Source organism: Somniosus microcephalus, unplaced genomic scaffold (genome assembly GCF_052327205.1).
Source record: "Somniosus microcephalus isolate GS21.2 unplaced genomic scaffold, FLI_Smic_1.0 scaffold802, whole genome shotgun sequence".
In the NCBI taxonomy this organism is placed as follows: domain Eukaryota; kingdom Metazoa; phylum Chordata; class Chondrichthyes; order Squaliformes; family Somniosidae; genus Somniosus; species Somniosus microcephalus.
This window is the reverse complement of record NW_028225989.1, coordinates 75,417-95,721: the sequence shown is the minus strand read 5'-3', so window position 1 is coordinate 95,721 and position 20,305 is coordinate 75,417. Positions and strand designations below refer to the sequence as shown.

Below are 20,305 nucleotides of genomic sequence, written 5' to 3'. Positions count from 1 at the left end.
CTAAAACACCGAAGTGCCTACCCTTGTGTGTTGTTAGTTGTTAAGATTGGACAAGGATGAAAGTGAGTGTGAGCGTTGGCTAGTGAGATGGGGAAGTGATAATGTAGATAGAGAGGGATGGGTGGAGGTGCAAGGTAAGTTGGTGTGAGTAAGGATGTGCAGGAGTCGGGTCAGGAAGGCAGAGTGATGGGGATGTGATGAGTGGCACAGCAGCATGAGGCTGAGTGTGGCTTTGCAGTAACGTTTCGTGATCTACTGAGATCATTGAAAAGTTTGCGTCACTGCAGCTTGGTCCTCCTGATGACATCCCTGCTTGTGCCCTCCTGTGCAATGTCCAACCAGGTTCCGTTGGTGTCCTGGGGAGGTGTCTTCCGCCCATTGTAAGGGAAGAGAACCTCCTTGCGTGCTATGACTCCCTCCATAAGCATATGGAGGGAGTCATGGGAGAGACTGGGTGCAGCCATGCACCTCTGTGCAGTGCTTGTCAGTGTTTGCAGCAACTCAATGCTGCAGAACACTGACAGCAGAACAGTCAAAATCATTTTGGATATGGCCCCTTTAAGGAAACTGGCTGATGACATGTCATCAAATGTCGTCATCAGGCCCGCTTCCTATTAATTGGCCGGGATCATCGCAGGGTGGGCTTAAGTTGGAATAAATGGGTCTTTTTCCGAGTGGCAGGCAGTGACTAGTGGGGTACCACAGGGATCGGTGCTAGGACCCCAGCTATTCATAATATATATAAATGATCTAAATGAGGGAACTAGATGTAATATCTCCAAGTTTGCAGACGACACAAAGCTGGGTGGGCGTGTGTGCTGTGAGGAGGATGCAGAGAAACTCCAGTATGATTTGGATAGGTTGGGTGATTATATTGCATTTGCCATGCATCTGTCCAATGTGGATAAATGCGAGGTTATCCACTTTGGTGGCAAAAACAGGAAGGCAGATTATTATCTGAACGCCAATAGATTGGGAGAATGGGAAGTGCAACGAGACCTGGATGTCCTTGTGCACCAGTCGCTGAAGGTAAGCATGCAGGTGCAGCAGGTGGTTAAGAAGGCAAATGGTATGTTGGCCTTCATAGCGAGAGGATTCGAGTACAGGAGCAAGGATGTCTTGCTGCAGTTGTACAGGGCCTTGGTGAGACCACACCTTGAGTATTGTGTGCAGTTTTGGTCGCCTTATCTGAGGAAGGATGTTCTTGCCATGGAGGGAGTGCAGCAAAGATTCATCAGACTGATACCTGGGATGGCAGGAATGACGTATGAGGAGAGATTGGGTTGATTAGGCTTATATTCGCTAGAGTTTAGAAGAATGAGAGGGGATATCATTGAAACTTATAAAATTCTAACAGGAGTAGACAGACTAGATGCAGGAAGGATGTTCCCAATGGCGGGGGAGTCCAGAACCAGGGGTCACAGTCTAAAGATAAGGGGTAAGCCATTTAGGACTGAGATGAGGAGGAATTTCTTCACCCAGAGAGTGGTGAACCTGTGGAATTCGCTACGACAGAAGGCAGTTGAGGCAAATTCATTAAATATATTCAAGAATGAGTTAGATATATTTCTTAAGGCTAAAGGGATCAAGGGATATGGGGAGAAAGCAGGGACAGGGTACTGAGTTTGGATGATCAGCCATGATCTCATTAAATGGCGAAACAGGCTCGAGGGCTGAATGGCCTACTCCTGTTCCTATCTTTAAAAAAAAGAAGTCCTATTTACGTAAAATCTTGTTTGAGGCCGGGTTCGAGGCAGACGCGAGGTCTGCACATGCCATGGACATGCCCGCCATGGACCTGCAGAGCTTGGAAAAATCCAGGACACATTTGCTATCAGTTACAAGGAATCCCAGCAAACATGGTCCTCCTAAACCTGAAGCAATATATAGAGAACCCACACAAACCTGTTGCCAATGCTCTGCAGTTTGGCTCCCTGCTCTTTAACTCCCAATATTGTACAGAGCTCACAGTGTAGACATTCAGATCATCTTTTGAAAATTCCCATTCTGCAGACGTCTTCTTCTGAAAAATAAAAACTTGAAATGAGACAGGTGATTTCAATTTAAGCAGCTTCCATGTTCAATAATTAGGGATACTCTGCCCTGTATATTCAGCGCTCAGGGTATCACACTCTGTCCTGTATATTCAATGCTCAGGGTATCACACTCTGCCCTGTATATTCAATGCTCAGGGTATCACACTCTGTTCTGTATAATCAGCACTCAGGGTTACACACTCTGTCCTGTATATTCAGCGCTCAGGGTATCACACTCTGCCCTGCATATTCAGCACTCAGGGTTACACACTCTGTCCTGTATATTCAATGCTCAGGGTATCACACTCTGTCCTGTATATTCAATGCTCAGGGTATCACACTCTGTTCTGTATAATCAGCACTCAGGGTTACACACTCTGTCCTGTATATTCAGCGCTCAGGGTATCACACTCTGCCCTGCATATTCAGCACTCAGGGTTACACACTCTGTCCTGTATATTCAATGCTCAGGGTATCACACTCTGTCCTGTATATTCAATGCTCAGGGTATCACACTCTGTTCTGTATAATCAGCACTCAGGGTTACACACTCTGTCCTGTATATTCAATGCTCAGGGTATCACACTCTGTCCTGTATATTCAATGCTCAGGGTATCACACTCTGTCCTGTATATTCAATGCTCAGGGTATCACACTCTGTCCTGTATATTCAATGCTCAGGGTATCACACTCTGTCCTGTATATTCAATTCTCAGGGTATCACACTCTGTTCTGTATAATCAGCACTCAGGGTTACACACTCTGCCCTGTATATTCAATGCTCAGGGTATCACACTCTGTCCTGTATATTCAATGCTCAGGGTATCACACTCTGCCCTGTATATTCAATGCTCAGGGTATCACACTCTGTCCTGTATATTCAATGCTCAGGGTATCACACTCTGTCCTGTATAATCAGCACTCAGGGTATCACACTCTGCCCTGTATATTCAATGCTCAGGGTATCACACTCTGCCCTGTATATTCAATGCTCAGGGTATCACACTCTGTCCTGTATATTCAATGCTCAGGGTATCACACTCTGTCCTGTATATTCAATGCTCAGGGTATCACACTCTGTCCTGTATATTCAATGCTCAGGGTATCACACTCTGTCCTGTATATTCAATGCTCAGGGTATCACACTCTGCCCTGTATATTCAATGCTCAGGGTATCACACTCTGTCCTGTATATTCAATGCTCAGGGTATCACACTCTGTCCTGTATATTCAATGCTCAGGGTATCACACTCTGTCCTGTATATTCAATGCTCAGGGTATCACACTCTGTCCTGTATATTCAATGCTCAGGATATCACACTCTGCCCTGTATATTCAGCACTCAGGGTATCACACTCTGTCCTGTATATTCAATGCTCAGGGTATCACACTCTGCCCTGTATATTCAATGCTCAGGGTATCACACTCTGCCCTGTATATTCAATTCTCAGGGTATCACACTCTGCCCTGTATATTCAATGCTCAGGGTTACACACTCTGTCCTGTATATTCAATGCTCAGGGTATCACACTCTGTCCTGTATATTCAATGCTCAGGGTATCACACTCTGTCCTGTATATTCAATGCTCAGGGTATCACACTCTGTCCTGTATATTCAATGCTCAGGGTTACACACTCTGTCCTGTATATTCAATGCTCAGGGTATCACACTCTGTCCTGTATATTCAATGCTCAGGGTATCACACTCTGTCCTGTATATTCAATGCTCAGGGTATCACACTCTGCCCTGTATATTCAATGCTCAGGGTATCACACTCTGTCCTGTATATTCAATGCTCAGGGTATCACACTCTGCCCTGTATATTCAATGCTCAGGGTATCACACTCTGTCCTGTATATTCAATGCTCAGGGTATCACACTCTGTCCTGTATATTCAATGCTCAGGGTATCACACTCTGCCCTGTATATTCAATGCTCAGGGTATCACACTCTGTCCTGTATATTCAATGCTCAGGGTATCACACTCTGTCCTGTATATTCAATGCTCAGGGTATCACACTCTGTCCTGTATATTCAATTCTCAGGGTATCACACTCTGCCCTGTATATTCAATGCTCAGGGTATCACACTCTGCCCTGTATATTCAATTCTCAGGGTATCACACTCTGTCCTGTATATTCAATGCTCAGGGTATCACACTCTGTCCTGTATATTCAATGCTCAGGGTATCACACTCTGTCCTGTATATTCAATGCTCAGGGTATCACACTCTGTCCTGTATATTCAATTCTCAGGGTATCACACTCTGCCCTGTATATTCAATGCTCAGGGTATCACACTCTGCCCTGTATATTCAATGCTCAGGGTATCACACTCTGTCCTGTATATTCAGCACTCAGGGTATCACACTCTGCCCTGTATATTCAATGCTCAGGGTATCACACTCTGCCCTGTATATTCAATGCTCAGGGTATCACACTCTGCCCTGTATATTCAATGCTCAGGGTATCACACTCTGTCCTGTATATTCAATGCTCAGGGTATCACACTCTGTCCTGTATATTCAATGCTCAGGGTATCACACTCTGCCCTGTATATTCAATGCTCAGGGTATCACACTCTGTCCTGTATATTCAATGCTCAGGGTATCACACTCTGTCCTGTATATTCAATTCTCAGGGTATCACACTCTGCCCTGTATATTCAATGCTGAGGGTATCACACTCTGCCCTGTATATTCAATGCTCAGGGTATCACACTCTGCCCTGTATATTCAATGCTCAGGGTATCACACTCTGCCCTGTATATTCAATGCTCAGGGTATCACACTCTGCCCTGTATATTCAATGCTCAGGGTGTCACACTCTGCCCTGTATATTCAATGCTCAGGGTATAATACACTATCTGATGCTGTGAACTTAATTGTAGCTGAGGAGTGTTGTGCAGGTGTGCAAAAAAATATATTTCCTTGGGCCATGAGCTGGGTTCGCACTGGTTACAAATACGTGAGAGATTGCACTTACCATCAGTTTATTCAACTTCTTTTCATATTGTTTCATCATAGCCTCCTTTACATATTTATTTCGATGCAGCATGCAAAATCGTTTCTTCTCGTGTTCTGTCAAATGCTCCTCAATATGTCTGAAGGGGTTGGTCTTTGAAAGAAAAGGAATAATCTGATCCTGCTCTCTATGCTCAGGGTTTTTATCATTGTAAATGTTTGTCTAATATTTACTTACAGCTGTGTTCATTTCTTCAATCGTGATATCATGTTCCCTGAAACAGCGAATCAGAACGTTTCAGTATCAGGACATTAATAATGGCCCGAATTTGCGGTGGTTAATGTTAGCGAACTAACAGCGTCCCGCGCAGGCCACTCACAAGCTGCTGCTGCAGGAAGACGCCACGCATGTGTGGAAATGGCCCGTGTACGGAAAAAAAAATTAGAGCTAACATTTCATGTAGAACAAACATTATGGCCCTGAAAAACTAGTTCTTACATTTGTGGAGTGTCAAATTTCTCCATTATGATAAAATGTACAATTTTTTTAAATTTTACATTTTTTTTTTAAGTTTGATCATGATATTTCAGGTTTTACCTTATCTCCAGTTGTGAGTCCCAATCTTTGTTTCACTCTGTAACATTTTTTAAATGTCCAGATAAAAGCAGCTTCTCATGGTTTCCTGTCTGTGAGAATTCAGCATCGCTCCAGGGGTTCCCACTACAGAGCACTGAAATCACTTGAACATCGAAAAAGGCAAAGTTCTCACCACAGAGATCGTGAGATCTCTGGACAGCTTTCTTCAGGGCCAACAGCGAGCCCCTTTGCTTCGCCACTGACCACAAATTCTGGGCCAACGCGTCTGACATACGAGCCCTGGCTCAATGGGGAACACTCTCGCCCGAGTCAGAAAGTTGAGAGTTCAAACCCCACTCCAGAGAATTGAGCACAAAATTTGGGCTGTCACTTTACTGCAATACTGAGGGAGTGCTGCACTGTCGGAGATGCCGTCTTTTGGATGAGACATTAAATCAGGGCCCCGTCTGCCATCTCAGTTTGACATAAACGATCCCATCCCATTTCGAAGAAGGGCACGGGAATTCTCCCGGTGTCCTGCCAATATTTATCCCTCAACCATAATCACTAAAACAAATTATCTGTTCATAAATTCATTGCTGTTTGTGGGAGCTTGCTGTACACAAATTCACTGTCAAATTTCCTACATTACAACAGTGACTACACTTCAAAAGTACTTCATTGACTGTAAAGCGCTTTGGGACGTCCTGAGGTTGTGAAAGGCATTATATAAATGCAAAATTTTTCTTTCTTCCAATCCTTATATATGGGAGCAGTACCAGCTTTGCGCCCACTTCCAGGAAATAACGGCCCAATAAAGGACATGTTGTGGCTCACAGTACAGTGGCCTGGAGGCAGGAGCCGATTCCCAGGTCATTGTTTGCTGCCCAGGTTGCTTTCTATAGAATGAAGCCCATGGTGCAACTGGACCATTGGCATACTGAAACTCCACCTCAAATGTGTGAACAGAGCAGGTGCAGCACTTCCACAGTCCAGTGAGAGTACCGCATTGTTACTGCATGCTGCAAGCTCCAGAACTGAAAAGGACTGCTCCTTCCTGCTCTGAATGAGGAAGAGGAAGGGTGGGCAAGCCCTCTAGGCTCAGCATCATGATGAGTTCCCGACTGAGGAGGAGGTCATTCAGCACATCCCTTTTACCAGCTACAAGCCATCAGAGACAGACGCGTGGGATTAGAATACAGCTCAAATGGAGAATGAACACCAGCATGGACTGCTTCTGTGCTGTAATTTCTATGTAGTTCGATATAATAGAATAGAAAGTACTGCAAGTCGGGTGTATGACTTGGTTAATATCTTCTGTCACTGCTGATATTCACAGGATCTTAGTGTCAGATTTTGGTGCAATGAGACAGGTCAAGGGATACAAGAAGGTGAATGTTGTGACCAACCTGCAGCTAGCTCCTCCCTTCCTACTTCCCTGACTTCCTCTGCTTCTCCTGCATGTCTGCCCAGGAGTTCCAGGGCTTTCACCTTGTCTGGGGAGGGAAGACAGAAGGTGGAGATTTCTCTCCTAATGGCTGGTCTCTGGAACATAGGAACAGGAGGAGGCCATTCTGCCACTTGAGCCTGTTCCACCATTCAATTAGATCATGGCTGATCTGTACCTCATCTCCATTTGCTCACCTTTATTCTACATTCCTTGATACCCTTACTTAACATATTTCTGAGCTGGTTATGGGTAACTTTATTATTTACGGAGCATTCAGAAAGAGAAAGGCGCCCTCCCCCAGCCCCAACCTCCAATCTCATCCCTCCCCCGCCCACGATCTCTGATTCCGTGGAGGGGGAAAAGGGAGATCGGGCCAAGGGACGAGAGATTGGGATAGGGGAATCTGCAGCTCCCACCTCGGATCAACTGCCGGACATTCCCCTCGCTACCAGTTAAATGCAAGTCACAGCGTTGATGATGTCATCAGGCCAGGAAAAGGAATGCTAATTAGGCCCGCACCTGCCTTTTGCGAGGGCCTCGTCAATGGCCTGATTTCTGTATGTTACAATTTATTGAGGCGGGAATGGAGTTGGGCTGGTTGAACCTAATATTTGCCCCCCACCCAAACCCCCCAACGACACGGGAGTTAAAATCAAGGCAGCTGTTTCTGACTTTAGTAAACAGGGTAACCTCTGACCTACTGCATACAAGGCTATGGACCAAATGCTGGAAAATGGGATTAGACTGGGACAGGGATTGATGGTCGGCGCAGACACGATGGGCCGAAGGGCCTCTTTCTGTGCTGTATAACTCTATGACTCTATGACTCTACTATAAGCAGCACCAAAGGGTGGTGGTGGGGGGTCTCCAAGTAAGATGATAAATATAACTAACTTTAGTGTACATTCACTGAATGCAAACAGACCTTATGTATTCTTCCGGCTGGATATCATCTGTCTGCGTGCAGATAAAAACAACGTCTTGACATCTTCCCCCATTAGTGGCAGTTTTTACAGTTTTACCAAAAATCTCATCTGCAATTTTTTCATCAATAGCCCTGGAAATCCTTGACACAATCCAGACAGATGAGCAGTTTGTCAGATGCTGCAAAACACACACAAGAAAGGGTGAAAGAAGTTCAATTGTCAAAATAAATGGTGACAATGTGGTACAATATTAGGTCAGAGGGATATAGAATCATCACAGCACCAGTATCACTGTGAACAGTGGCACAGTATCACTGAACAGTGGCACGGGACCACTGAACTGTCGCACGGGATCACTGAACAGTCGCACGGGATCACTGAACTGTCGCACGGGATCACTGAACTGTCGCACGGGATCACTGAACTGTCGCACGGGATCACTGAACAGTCGCACGGGATCACTGAACAGTCGCACGGGATCACTGAACTGTCGCACGGGATCACTGAACAGTCGCACGGGATCACTGAACAGTCGCACGGGATCACTGAACTGTCGCACGGGATCACTGAACTGTCGCACGGGATCACTGAACAGTGGCACGGGATCACTGAACTGTCGCACGGGATCACTGAACTGTCGCACGGGATCACTGAACTGTCGCACGGGATCATTGAACAGTCGCACGGGATCAGGATGAACAGTCGCACAGTATCACTGTGAACAGTCACACAGTGACACACCTGAGCGAGAACACTGATGTTGGTACGCCTATCCTGCCAATGGATTTGCAGGATCTTGGAGGCAGCGTTGGTGGTACCTCTCCAGTGCCTTGAGGTGCCTGCTGTACATGGACCATGTCTCTGAAGCATACAGGAGGGCGGGTATCACTACTGCTCTGTGGACCATGAGCTTGGTGCTGGGTTTGAGGTCCTGGTCTTAAAACACTCTCTTCCTCAGGCGACCGAAGGCTGCACTGCCACACTGAAGGCGGTGTTGGACTTAGTCATCAATGTCTGCCCTTGTTGACAGTAGGCTCCCGAGGTACGGAAAGTGGTCCATGTTGTTCAAGGCCACATCATGGATTTTGATAATCAGGGAGCAGTACTGTGCGGTGGGGGCAGGTTGGTAGAGGACCTTTGTCTTATGGATGTTTAGTGTAAGGCCTATGCTCTCGTACGCTTCGGTGAAGGTGTTGACAATGGTTTGGAGTTCGGCCTCAGAGTGTGCGCAGAAGCAAGCGTCGTCTGCATACTGTAATTTGATGACAGAGGATGGGATGACCTTGGATCTGGACTGGAGGCGACGGAGGTTGAACAGTTTCTCGTTTGTTCTGTAGATTAGCTCCACTCCAGCTGGTAGCTTACTGAGGGCGAGACGGAGCATTGCAGCCAGGAAGATCGAGAAGAGCGTTGGTGCGATGACACAGCTTTGCTTGACCCCAGTTCATACGTGAATTGGGTCTGTGGTGGATCCGTTGGTCAGGATCACGGCTTGCATGTCGTCGTGAAGCAGGTGGAGGATGGTGACAAACTTTTGAGGGCAGCCGAATTTGAGGAGGATACTCCATAATCCCGCATGATTGACAGCGTCGAAGGCCTTTGTGAGGTCAAAGAAGGCCATGTAGAGCGGTTGGTGCTGTTCCCTGCATTTCTCTTGTAATTGACGTGCGGTGAAGATCAGGTCTATTGTGCCCCTTAGTGGGTGGAATCCACATTGTGACTCTGGGAGGAGTCATCGCAAGAATCCTCCTCAGTCACTTTCCCTGTGGCAGACAGCAGGGAGACTCCTCTGTAATTACTGCAATCGGACTTGTCACCTTTCTTGAAGATGGTCACGATTACGGCGTCTCTGAGATCCCCTGGCATGCTCTCCTCCTTCCAAATAAGAGAAATGAGTTCATGTATTCGCGCCAATAGTGCTTCTCTGCCATGTTTTAGCACCCCGGCGGGGATTCCATCTGCTCCTGAGGCCTTGTTGTTCTCAGTTGTCGGATGGCCTTTTCAACCTCATGCCGGGCTGGGATTGTGCTGAGATGGTGGCGGGTAGCATGCTGCGGGATGGAGTTGAGGACACTCGCGTCGAAGACAGAGTCTCGGTTAAGGAGATCTTCAAAGTGCTCCTTCCAGCAGGCACTGACTGCCACTCTGTCCTTGATGAGTACCTCTCCATTCTTGGCCCGCAGTGGGGTAGGACCTTGGGTGCTTGGGCCATAGGTGGTCTTGACTGCGCTAAAGAATCCACGCACGTCGTGGTTGTCGGCTAGCTGCTGGATCTCCTGCGCTTTCTCCACCCACCATCTGTTCTTTAGGTCGCAAGTTTTTTGTTGGACCTCGACCTTCAGGCGTCTGTAGAGCTGCTTTCTTGCTCTCGAGTTCTGTTGCTGTTTCCAGATCAGGAATGCCTTGCGCTTGCGGCTTATTAGCTCCTGGATCTCCTGGTCGTTCTCATCGAACCAGTCTTGGTGTTTCCTGGTCGAATGACCAAGCGTCTCTTCACAGGTGCTGATTATGGAGGCCTTGAGTGCAGACCAGGTGCTGTGGACACTCTGGGCTTGATTTTAACGCAGCCAACAGGCGAGCATTTAGGCGTGCGGGGGGTTAAAATCGCAAAACCTGGGGGTCGGGACCCCCCCGCCCCGGTTCCCGTCTCCACCACGCAGCAGATGGGACTGGTCTTTAGGGCCCTTAAACAGCACTGATTGGCCTTTATAATCCCATTTTAACAGGCCCTTGCCTGTTTAACCCTTTTCCCAAGTAAAATACACCTGGTGGGGTTCACGCCTGTGAAACCTGGTGTGAACACTATTGGCTTGCTGACTATCAGCTACAAGTCCAACATTAAAGAGGAGATTTGATCAGTCATCATTTGCAGGTGGCAGGACTTTGTTGTCTCAGGTCTGGGGCAACTTTTACCAGGCCTAACCACACCTGTGGAAGGTTGGAGCCTCACACACTTCTCCAGTGTGACCTCCTGCGAGACCCTTCTCGCCACACTCGCTCAGCGCTTCCTCAACTGAGGCACCTACCAAAAGCATGGGAGGCCGTTTTTTCCTTCCCCTCTTGGCATTAGAGGACCTCCAGCCCCATTCGCGAAATGACACACGCCACAACTGCAGAAGTTGCCATCAGAATTTTTATGAAAAACGAACAACTGATGGCATTTTTACAAAATACACAGCATTTCACCCAAGTGACTACCCTTGTGACTATTTGTGCTTTATTTTCCTCTTACGCATGCTCCTAAGTAGTGGTTCCCCTGTGGCTTCAGCAGATGTGGAGGCCCCTTGCTCACTTTCCTGCTGCTCCTGTCTCGACACCTTTGGCGGGTGTCCTCTGGGATGGTGAGCCTGTGAGGGCTTGCCAGCTGTCTGCTGCTCCTGCGGCTGTGCAGGGGTTGAGACCTCTATCTCCATTGGGTGTGTACTCCGGCGGGGCTCTGACCGAGGGCTCTGCAGTGGCATGGAAGTGTGAGCGCTTGGAGAGGAGCCCCCACTTCCTTGAGGTCTGCCACCAACCTCCCTCTCATGGGTCAGGTCCCCCTCAGCGCCTGCAAGTGGCTTGAGAGCAGCTTGCTGCACATCAGGGTGGCCATGGGGACCCGTATCTACAATGGCAGTCCTACTCAGAAGGACTTCCATGAAGGTCTGGTTTCTCTATTCAATAGATGCCCATCGCTCCTCAAGAGATGTCATTCTATTCTGAACACTCACCATGTTTTCCATACCCTGGCGACTAACCTCCTAATAATAATAATAATAATAATTCAACTTTATTGTCATTGCACAAGTACATGAACAACGAAATGTGATCTTGCAAGCTCCCATGACTGGGAGAAGCAAAGCCGCTGCGTCGGTGCGCGCCGCCATTCCATTTCCACCATTCCTCCTGTCCGACAATCTTCAGCCCAACGCCCGGGCCTGCTCACCAGCCGCTCCTCCTTCCGTGACCTTCTCACCAACCGCCCCTCCTCGAGCCTCCTTCTGTGACCTTCTGCACCTGGTCTTCCCTGATGGTCACCCCTCCAGGTACTAACCAGGTCTGGCTCTGCTTAGCTTCCAAACCTTGCCAGTGACCCTCCTCTCCTCTACCATTGCCCTCCTCTCCTCTACCGTAGCCAGCCTTACCACGGAGGCAGCAATCATTTCCACGTAGGTAGCCATCCTTTCCGTGTTGATGCGTTCATGCGCCAATGACTCCACAAAGGCTCTGCTCATGTTCGCTATGGACTCCTCCATTCGCTCCACACTCGCAGCGACCCTAGAGACAAAACCTGCCAGAGACTCCTGCATCTGTGCATGGAGTTCCATCACCTCTGATCTTACGGATGGACCCAAAGGCAGAGGGTCGACATGCAGCTGAGCCGAGCTGGCAGAGTCCTGCGCCCTCCGACGAGGACTCTCCACTGCTGTCCCTGTCTCCACAATCTGCTGATGCTCACTTGTGAGCTGTGATACACAAGGTGACAACTTTACTCTATGTCCCGAAGGTCCCACCGAGGTGTGAGTGTCTGTGCTGGTGCTGGGTGCGCTTATTTCTGCTGACACTGCGCCCTCAGAGGTTGCAGATTCCTCTGAGGAGTCTGGCTGCTCAGGCTCTTCCTCCTGCACACTGGGGACGGGGGCTCTCGATGGTCCTGTGGGGGAGTCAAGGAAAAAGTTAGATATGTGATACCAAGGTTACATGCACATTGCATTTTGCAGATGATCATAAGTCTATATGATGTAACTTCAGAATCATTATCAGCGACTCATGCAATACCAATGAGATAGATGGAAAACTATTCTGTCACCAGCTTGCGGGGATGCTCCTGTCTGTCCTTCCCCAACGTCCGCATCTCGGTCAGCCCCGGCAATCTCCAGGACGCCTTCCTCCCAGGGGGTGAGCTGGGCTAATGAGGGCGGCCCTCCTCCTGTCCTGGCTCGCTCTCTCCTGTTGTGAGCTCTCTTTTCCTGCAATGAGGGAGACAAGTGGAGGTTGAGTGAGAAAGAAGGAGTGAGTGCAGAGATTGCATAGCATAGATACTTAGAAGGAGACAAAGATGGAGTGAGGTTGCAATACCAAGGGCCCTCCCTGTGTGTTGTCAGTTGTGTTCAAAGCATCAGAGTGAGAGGGAGTGTGAGGGCTGCATGGTGGCATAGTTCTGTGAATGCGAGCATAGAGAGAGAGGGAATGGGTAAGGGTGCATGGATGTGAGTGTCTAGTGGGATGTGCAGGAAGAGATTGTTAAAGCTGAGTGCTGGTGAGGAAAGGCAATGGGGATCAGGTTGAGGGTGATGGAAACATCATACAGTACTTACTTTTCCAGTGCAAAGAAGGTCATGGAATCTTTTCCTGCACTGCAACCACGTTCTTCGTGTGAGCCCCAAGCAGTTAACTTGACCTGCCACCTGTAGCCACACAGCCTTGGTCTGACTGGGAGGCCTCTTCCTCCCTGAAGAAGGGAACAGGACCTCCCTGTGGGCCCTAGCACCATCCAGTAATGCCTGCAGTGAAGCCTCATCAAATTTTGGGGCAGATCTGGCCCTCCTGCTGGCCGTTGCTCCTGCAGACTCCTGTGCCATCTTAATGGTGAAGTTTGGGAACCTGCAGAGGAAGCAAGGCTTGCTGTGGACCTTAAAAGCAGCAGCAATGATGACGTCATATTCTGCGACTTTCTGACTGGAAATACTCAATTGCCAAGGCTTCCCATACCTTTGCTCTGCCAATCAATTGGCCAATTGAGTTAAAATTGCATCAATCTCATAGATCCATTTAGAATTGTGTGGGAATCACTAAATTCGGGGAACCCGCCAATTCCCCGCACCTGAGATAAAATCGACCCCTCTGTGTCTCTGAATCACTGGGAGTCGTCAGGTTGGTTGTGAGGCATGGGCTGAATAGGGCTTTCTTAGCAGGGTCTTTGAGTGCTCCAGCGTTGATTTTCCTGCGGCATTGTTTCTGTTGCCGCCACTGTTTTGGGGCTACGTTGATGGAGATGACAGAGCGGATTGGGCGGTGGTCTGTCCAGCAGTCATCAGCTCCTGTCATGGCGCGGGTGATGCGGACGTCCTTGCCGTCCCTCGCCCGGACAATGACGTAGTCCAGCAGATGCCAGTGCTTGAAGCGAGGGTGTTGCCATGAAGCCTTGTACTTGTCTCTCTGACGGAACAAGGTGTTGGTTATGACAAGGCCATGTTCTAAGCATTTCATCAGGAGGCGGGTACCATTGGAGTTGGCTTTCCCTACTCCCTCTCTGCTGATCACACCTCCCCAGAGGTCTGTGTCCTTTCCAACTCTGGCATTGAAGTCGGCAAGGAGGATCAGCTTGTCGCCCATTGGGACTCGGGACAGGGATTGTTCGAGGCTGGAGTAGAATTCCTCTTTGGTCTCATCTGTGGCTTCCAGTGTTGGGGCGTACGCACTGATGACCGTAGCGCACTGGTTCCGGGCTAGGGTGAGCCGTAGAGTCATGAGGCGTTCGTTTATTCCACAAGGAGACTCTGTGAGACGTTCAACTAGCTCATTTTTTATGGCGAAGCCTACCCCATGGAGGCGGCATTCACTGTATCACTGAACAGTCGCACCGTATCACTGCAAACAGTCGCACCGTATCACTGCGAACAGTCGCACCGTATCGGCATCACTGTGAACAGTTACACAGTATCAGTATCACTGTGAACAGTCGCACCATATCGCTGCGAACAGTCGCACAGTATCGGCATCACTGTGAACAGTCGCACAGGGGAGAGAGGTAAAAAATAGTCAGTGTGTGACGTCACCAGGGAGCAGGTAAGTGATTGGTTGGTGAGTATTTCTCTTTTTTAAACTTTTACTCTGTAGTTTATCGTTACTAGGGTCTTTTCTGGTGTAGCAGGTACTGTTGGTAGACTATACAAGAGCCTTAGAGATATCTTTAATTGGTGATAGTAAATTAATTTAAATTAATTAAGGGGAAAGTCATGCCAGGAGAGCCCAGCCCCGTGATGTGCTCCTCCTGCTCCATGTGGGAATTCAGGGACACTGCCCCTGGTGACTACGTGTGCAGGAAATGCATCCATCTGCAGCTATTAGCAGACCGCATTGAGGAGCTGGAGCTGCGGGTGGATGGGTTGTGGAGCATTCACGAGGCTGAGAAGTTCGTGGATAGCACGTTTAGTGAGTTGGTCACACCGCAGGGAAGGGCTGCACAGGAAGAAAGGAAATGGGTGACCACCAGGCGGAGCAATAGAAGTAGGCAGGTAGTGCAGAAAACCCCTGTGACCATTCCCCTCTCAAACAGGTATACCGTTTTGGATACTGTTGGGGGGAATGACTCACCAGGGGAAGGCAGCAGCAGCCAGCTTCCTGGCACTGGGGGTGCTCCTGCTGCCCAGGAGGGGAGGAAAAAGAGTGGGAGAGCAATAGTCGTAGGGGATTCTATAGTAAGGGGAACAGATAGGCGTTTCTGTGGCCGTAGACGTGAATCCAGGATGGTTTGTTGCCTCCCTGGTGCCAGGGTCAAGGATGTCACTGAGCGGCTGCAGGGCATTCTGGAGGGGGAGGGTGAACAGCCAGAGGTCGTGGTCCACATTGGTACCAACGACATAGGTAAAAAGAGGGATGAGGTCCTGCAGCAAGAATTTAGGGAGCTAGGGGCAAGATTAAGGAGCAGGACCTCGAAGGTTGTAATCTCTGGATTACTCCCGGTGCCACGTGCTAGTGAGTATAGGAATAGGAGGATAGAACAGATGAATACGTGGCTAAAGGGATGGTGCAGGAGGGAGGGCTTTAGTTTCCTGGATCACTGGGTCTGCTTCTGGGACAGGTGGGACTTGTACAAGTCGGACGGTTTACACCTGAACCAGAGGGGAACCAATATCCTTGCGGGGAGGTTTGCTAGCACTGCTGGGGGGGGTTTAAACTAATTCGGCAGGGGGATGGGATACAGAGTGGAGCTATAGTAGGGGGTGATTTACAGCCAAATAAGGAGGAAGAAACAAGTCAGCAGGGAAGGCAGAGCAAAGGTGTGAAGGCAAAAGGGAATATGGCAGGGCTGGAAGGCATTTATTTTAATGCAAGGAGTCTTGCAAATAAGGTGGATGAACTGAAGTTGTTGTTGAACACATGGGAGTACGATATTGTTGCTATCACGGAGACATGGTTGAGGGAGGGTCAGGACTGGCAGCTAAATATTCCGGGGTATAGAATCTTCAGGCGAGACAGAGGGGGGTGTAAAAGGGGAGGGGGTGTTGCAATATTAATTAAGGAGTCTATTACTGCTGTAAGGAGGGATGATATATTAGCGGGTTCCTCTAATGAGGCCATATGGGTAGAACTTAAAAACAAAAAGGGGTCAAGCACCTTGCTGGGAGTGTACTATAGGCCCCCAAACAGTCAGGGGGAGATAGAGGAACAGATATGCAGGCAGATATCAGAAAAGTGTGAAAATAATAGGGTAGTAATAGTGGGGGATTTCAACTTCCCCAATATAAATTGGGATAGTCAGAGTGTGAAAGGCTTGGAGGGAGCAGAATTCTTAAAGTGCATCCAGGAAAGCTTTTTGAGCCAACATGTAGAAAGTCCTACAAGAGAGGGGGCGGTACTGGACCTAATTCTAGGGAATGTAGCCGGGCAGGTGGTGGAAGTGTCTGTAGGAGAGCATTTTGGCGATAGTGACCACAATTCGGTGAGATTTAAGGTGGTCATGGAAAAAGACAAAGACGGCCCGGAAATAAGGGTTCTAAATTGGGGGAAGGCCGATTTTAATAAGATAAGACAGGATCTGGCCAAAGTGGACTGGGAGCAGCTACTTATAGGAAAATCCACATCAAAACAGTGGGAGGCTTTCAGAAGGGAAATAGAGAGAGTACAACACCAACATGTTCCTGTAAAGGTCAAGGGTGGGACCAACAAGCAAAGGGAACCTTGGATGACAAAGGATATACAAAAATGCATTCGGAAAAAAAGGGGGGCTTTTGGCAGTTACAAAAGACAAAAGACGGTGGAAGCCCTAGAGGAGTATAAGAGGTGCAGGGGCATACTTAAAAAGGAAATTAGGAGGGCGAGGAGGGGCCATGAAATAACACTGGTGAGCAAAATAAAGGAAAATCCTAAGATGTTTTATAAGTATATTAAGGGCAAGAGGATAACCAGGGAAAGGGTAGGGCCCATTAGGGACCAAAGTGGCAAGCTGTGTGTAGAGCCAGATGAAGTAGGTGGGGTTTTAAATGAATTTTTTGCCTCAGTGTTCACTATGGAGAAAGACGATGTAGACATAGAAGTCGGGCAAGGGGACTGTGACATACTTGAACATATTAGCATCGAGAGGGAGGAGGTACTAGCGGTTTTAGCAGGCCAAAAAGTGGATAAATCCCCAGGCCCGGACGAGATGTATCCCAGGCTGCTGTGGGAGGCAAAGGAGGAGATTGCAGGGGCTCTGACACAAATTTTCAGAACCTCTCTGGCCACAGGGGATGTACCAGAGGACTGGAGAACAGCTAACGTAGTACCATTATTCAAGAAGGGTAGCAGGGATAAACCAGGGAATTACAGGCCAGTGAGCCTAACATCTGTGGTAGGGAAATTATTGGAAAAAATTCTGAGGGACAAAATTAGTCTCCACTTGGAGAGGCAAGGATTAATCGGGGATAGTCAGCATGGCTTTGTCAAGGGTAAATCATGTCTGACCAATCTGATTGAATTTTTCGAGGGGGTGACTAGGTGTGTGGATGAGGGAAATGCTGTGGATGTGGTTTACATGGACTTCAGTAAAGCTTTTGACAAGGTCCCGCATAGGAGACTGGTCAAGAAGGTAAGAGCCCATGGGATCCAGGGGGCCTTGGCGCGTTGGATCCTAAACTGGCTGAGTGGCAGGAGGCAGAGGGTGATGGTCGAAGGTTGCTTTTGTGACTGGAAGCCTGTGTCCAGTGGGGTACCTCAGGGATCGGTGCTGGGTCCCTTGCTGTTTGTGATCTACATTAATGATTTGGATGAGAATGTAAAGGGTATGATCAGTAAGTTCGCGGATGACACGAAAATTGGTGGGGTGGTAAATTGCGAGGAGGAAAGCCTCAGGCTACAGGACGATATTAACGGGTTGGTCAGATGGGCGGAAAAGTGGCAAATGGAATTTAACCCGGAAAAGTGCGAGGTGATGCATTTTGGACGGACAAATAAGGCAAGGGAATACACAATGAGTGGTAGGACCCTAGGAAGTACAGAGGGTCAGAGGGACCTTGGTGTACATGTACATAGATCCCTGAAGGCAGCGGAACAGGTAGATAAGGTGGTTAAAAAGGCTTATGGGATACTTGCCTTCATTAGCAGAGGCATAGAATATAAGAGCAGGGAGGTTATGATGGAGCTGTACAAAACGCTGGTGAGGCCACAGCTGGAGTACTGTGTGCAGTTCTGGTCGCCTCACTATAGGAAGGATGTGATTGCTTTGGAGAGGGTGCAGAGAAGATTCACCAGGATGTTACCTGGGATGGAGCGCCTCAGCTATGAAGAAAGACTCAACAGGCTGGGGTTGTTTTCCTTGGAGCAAAGGAGGCTGAGGGGGGACCTGATTGAGGTGTACAAAATGATGAGGGGCATAGATAGGGTAGATAAAGAGGAACTTTTCCCCTTAGTAGGGGGGTCAATAACAAGGGGGCACAGATTCAGGGTAAGGGGCAGGAGATTTAGGGGGGATTTGAGGAGGAACTTTTTCACCCAGAGGGTGGTTGGAAGCTGGAACTCACTGCCTGAAAGGGTGGTAGAGGCAGGAACCCTCACAACATTCAAGAAGCATTTGGATGGGCACTTGAAATGCCATTGCATACAAGGCTATGGACCAAATGCTGGAAAATGGGATTAGACTGGACAGGGATGGATGGGCGGCGCAGACACGATGGGCCGAAGGGCCTCTTTCTGTGCTGTAAAACTCTATGACTCTATGAGTATCTGTATCACTGTGAACAGTCGCACAGTATCACTGTGAACAGTCGCACCGTATCTGTATCACTGTGAACAGTCGCACCGTATCGCTGTGAACAGTCGCACCGTATCGCTGCGAACAGTCGCACAGTATCGGCATCACTGTGAACAGTTACACAGTATCAGTATCACTGTGAACAGTCGCACAGTATCTGTATCACTGTGAACAGTCGCACCGTATCGCTGTGAACAGTCGCACAGTATCTGTATCACTGTGAACAGTTACACAGTATCAGTATCACTGTGAACAGTCGCACCGTATCGCTGCGAACAGTCGCACAGTATCGGCATCACTGTGAACAGTTACACAGTATCAGTATCACTGTGAACAGTCGCACAGTATCAGTATCACTGTGAACAGTCGCACAGTATCTGTATCACTGTGAACAGTCGCACAGTATCTGTATCACTGTGAACAGTCGCACAGTATCGGCATCACTGTGAACAGTTACACAGTATCTGTATCACTGTGAACAGTCGCACCGTATCGCTGTGAACAGTCGCACAGTATCACTGTGAACATTCGCACAGTATCAGTATCACTGTGAACAGTCGCACAGTATCTGTATCACTGTGAACAGTCGCACCGTATCGCTGTGAACAGTCGCACCGTATCGCTGCGAACAGTCGCACCGTATCGCTGCGAACAGTCGCACCGTATCGCTGTGAACAGTCGCACAGTATCGGCATCACTGTGAACAGTCGCACAGTATCACTGTGAACAGTCGCACAGTATCAGTATCACTGTGAACAGTTGCACAGTATCTGTATCACTGTGAACAGTCGCACAGTATCTGTATCACTGTGAACAGTCGCACAGTATCGGCATCACTGTGAACAGTTACACAGTATCAGTATCACTGTGAACAGTCGCACAGTATCACTGTGAACAGTCACACAGTATCTGTATCACTGTGAACAGTCGCACAGTATCTGTATCACTGTGAACAGTCGCACAGTATCGGCATCACTGTGAACAGTTACACAGTATCTGTATCACTGTGAACAGTCGCACAGTATCACTGTGAACAGTCGCACAGTATCTGTATCACTGTGAACAGTCGCACAGTATCTGTATCACTGTGAACAGTCGCACAGTATCTGTGTCACTGTGAACAGTCGCACAGTATCGGCATCACTGTGAACAGTCGCACAGTATCTGTGTCACTGTGAACAGTCGCACAGTATCTGTATCACTGTGAACAGTCGCACAGTATCACTGTGAACAGTCGCACAGTATCGGCATCACTGTGAACAGTCGTACAGTATCTGTATCACTGTGAACAGTCGCACAGTATCAGTATCACTGTGAACAGTCGTACAGTATCTGTATCACTGTGAACAGTCGCACCGTATCAGAGCGGGACAAATATCCTTGCGGTGAGGTTTGCTCGCACTGTTGGGGGGGGTTTAAACTA

At 48.4% G+C, this 20,305-nt stretch overlaps 1 protein-coding gene across 1 annotated transcript in view; it reads right to left on the bottom strand.

Moving 5' to 3' along the window:
* Positions 1 to 1,719: 1,719 nt before the first annotated feature.
* LOC147081078 (nuclear GTPase SLIP-GC-like) overlaps positions 1,720 to 20,305 on the bottom strand; it is a 49,902-nt gene continuing 31,316 nt past the window's right edge. The window contains exons 6-9 of the mRNA XM_085980959.1: positions 7,952 to 8,130; positions 5,238 to 5,274; positions 5,022 to 5,153; positions 1,720 to 2,023 (exon numbers count right to left, since the gene is read on the bottom strand). Of these exons, the coding sequence (XP_085837085.1) occupies positions 1,835 to 2,023; positions 5,022 to 5,153; positions 5,238 to 5,274; positions 7,952 to 8,130 (537 nt within the window). The 3' untranslated portion in view covers positions 1,720 to 1,834. The remainder of the gene's footprint in view (positions 2,024 to 5,021; positions 5,154 to 5,237; positions 5,275 to 7,951; positions 8,131 to 20,305) is intronic.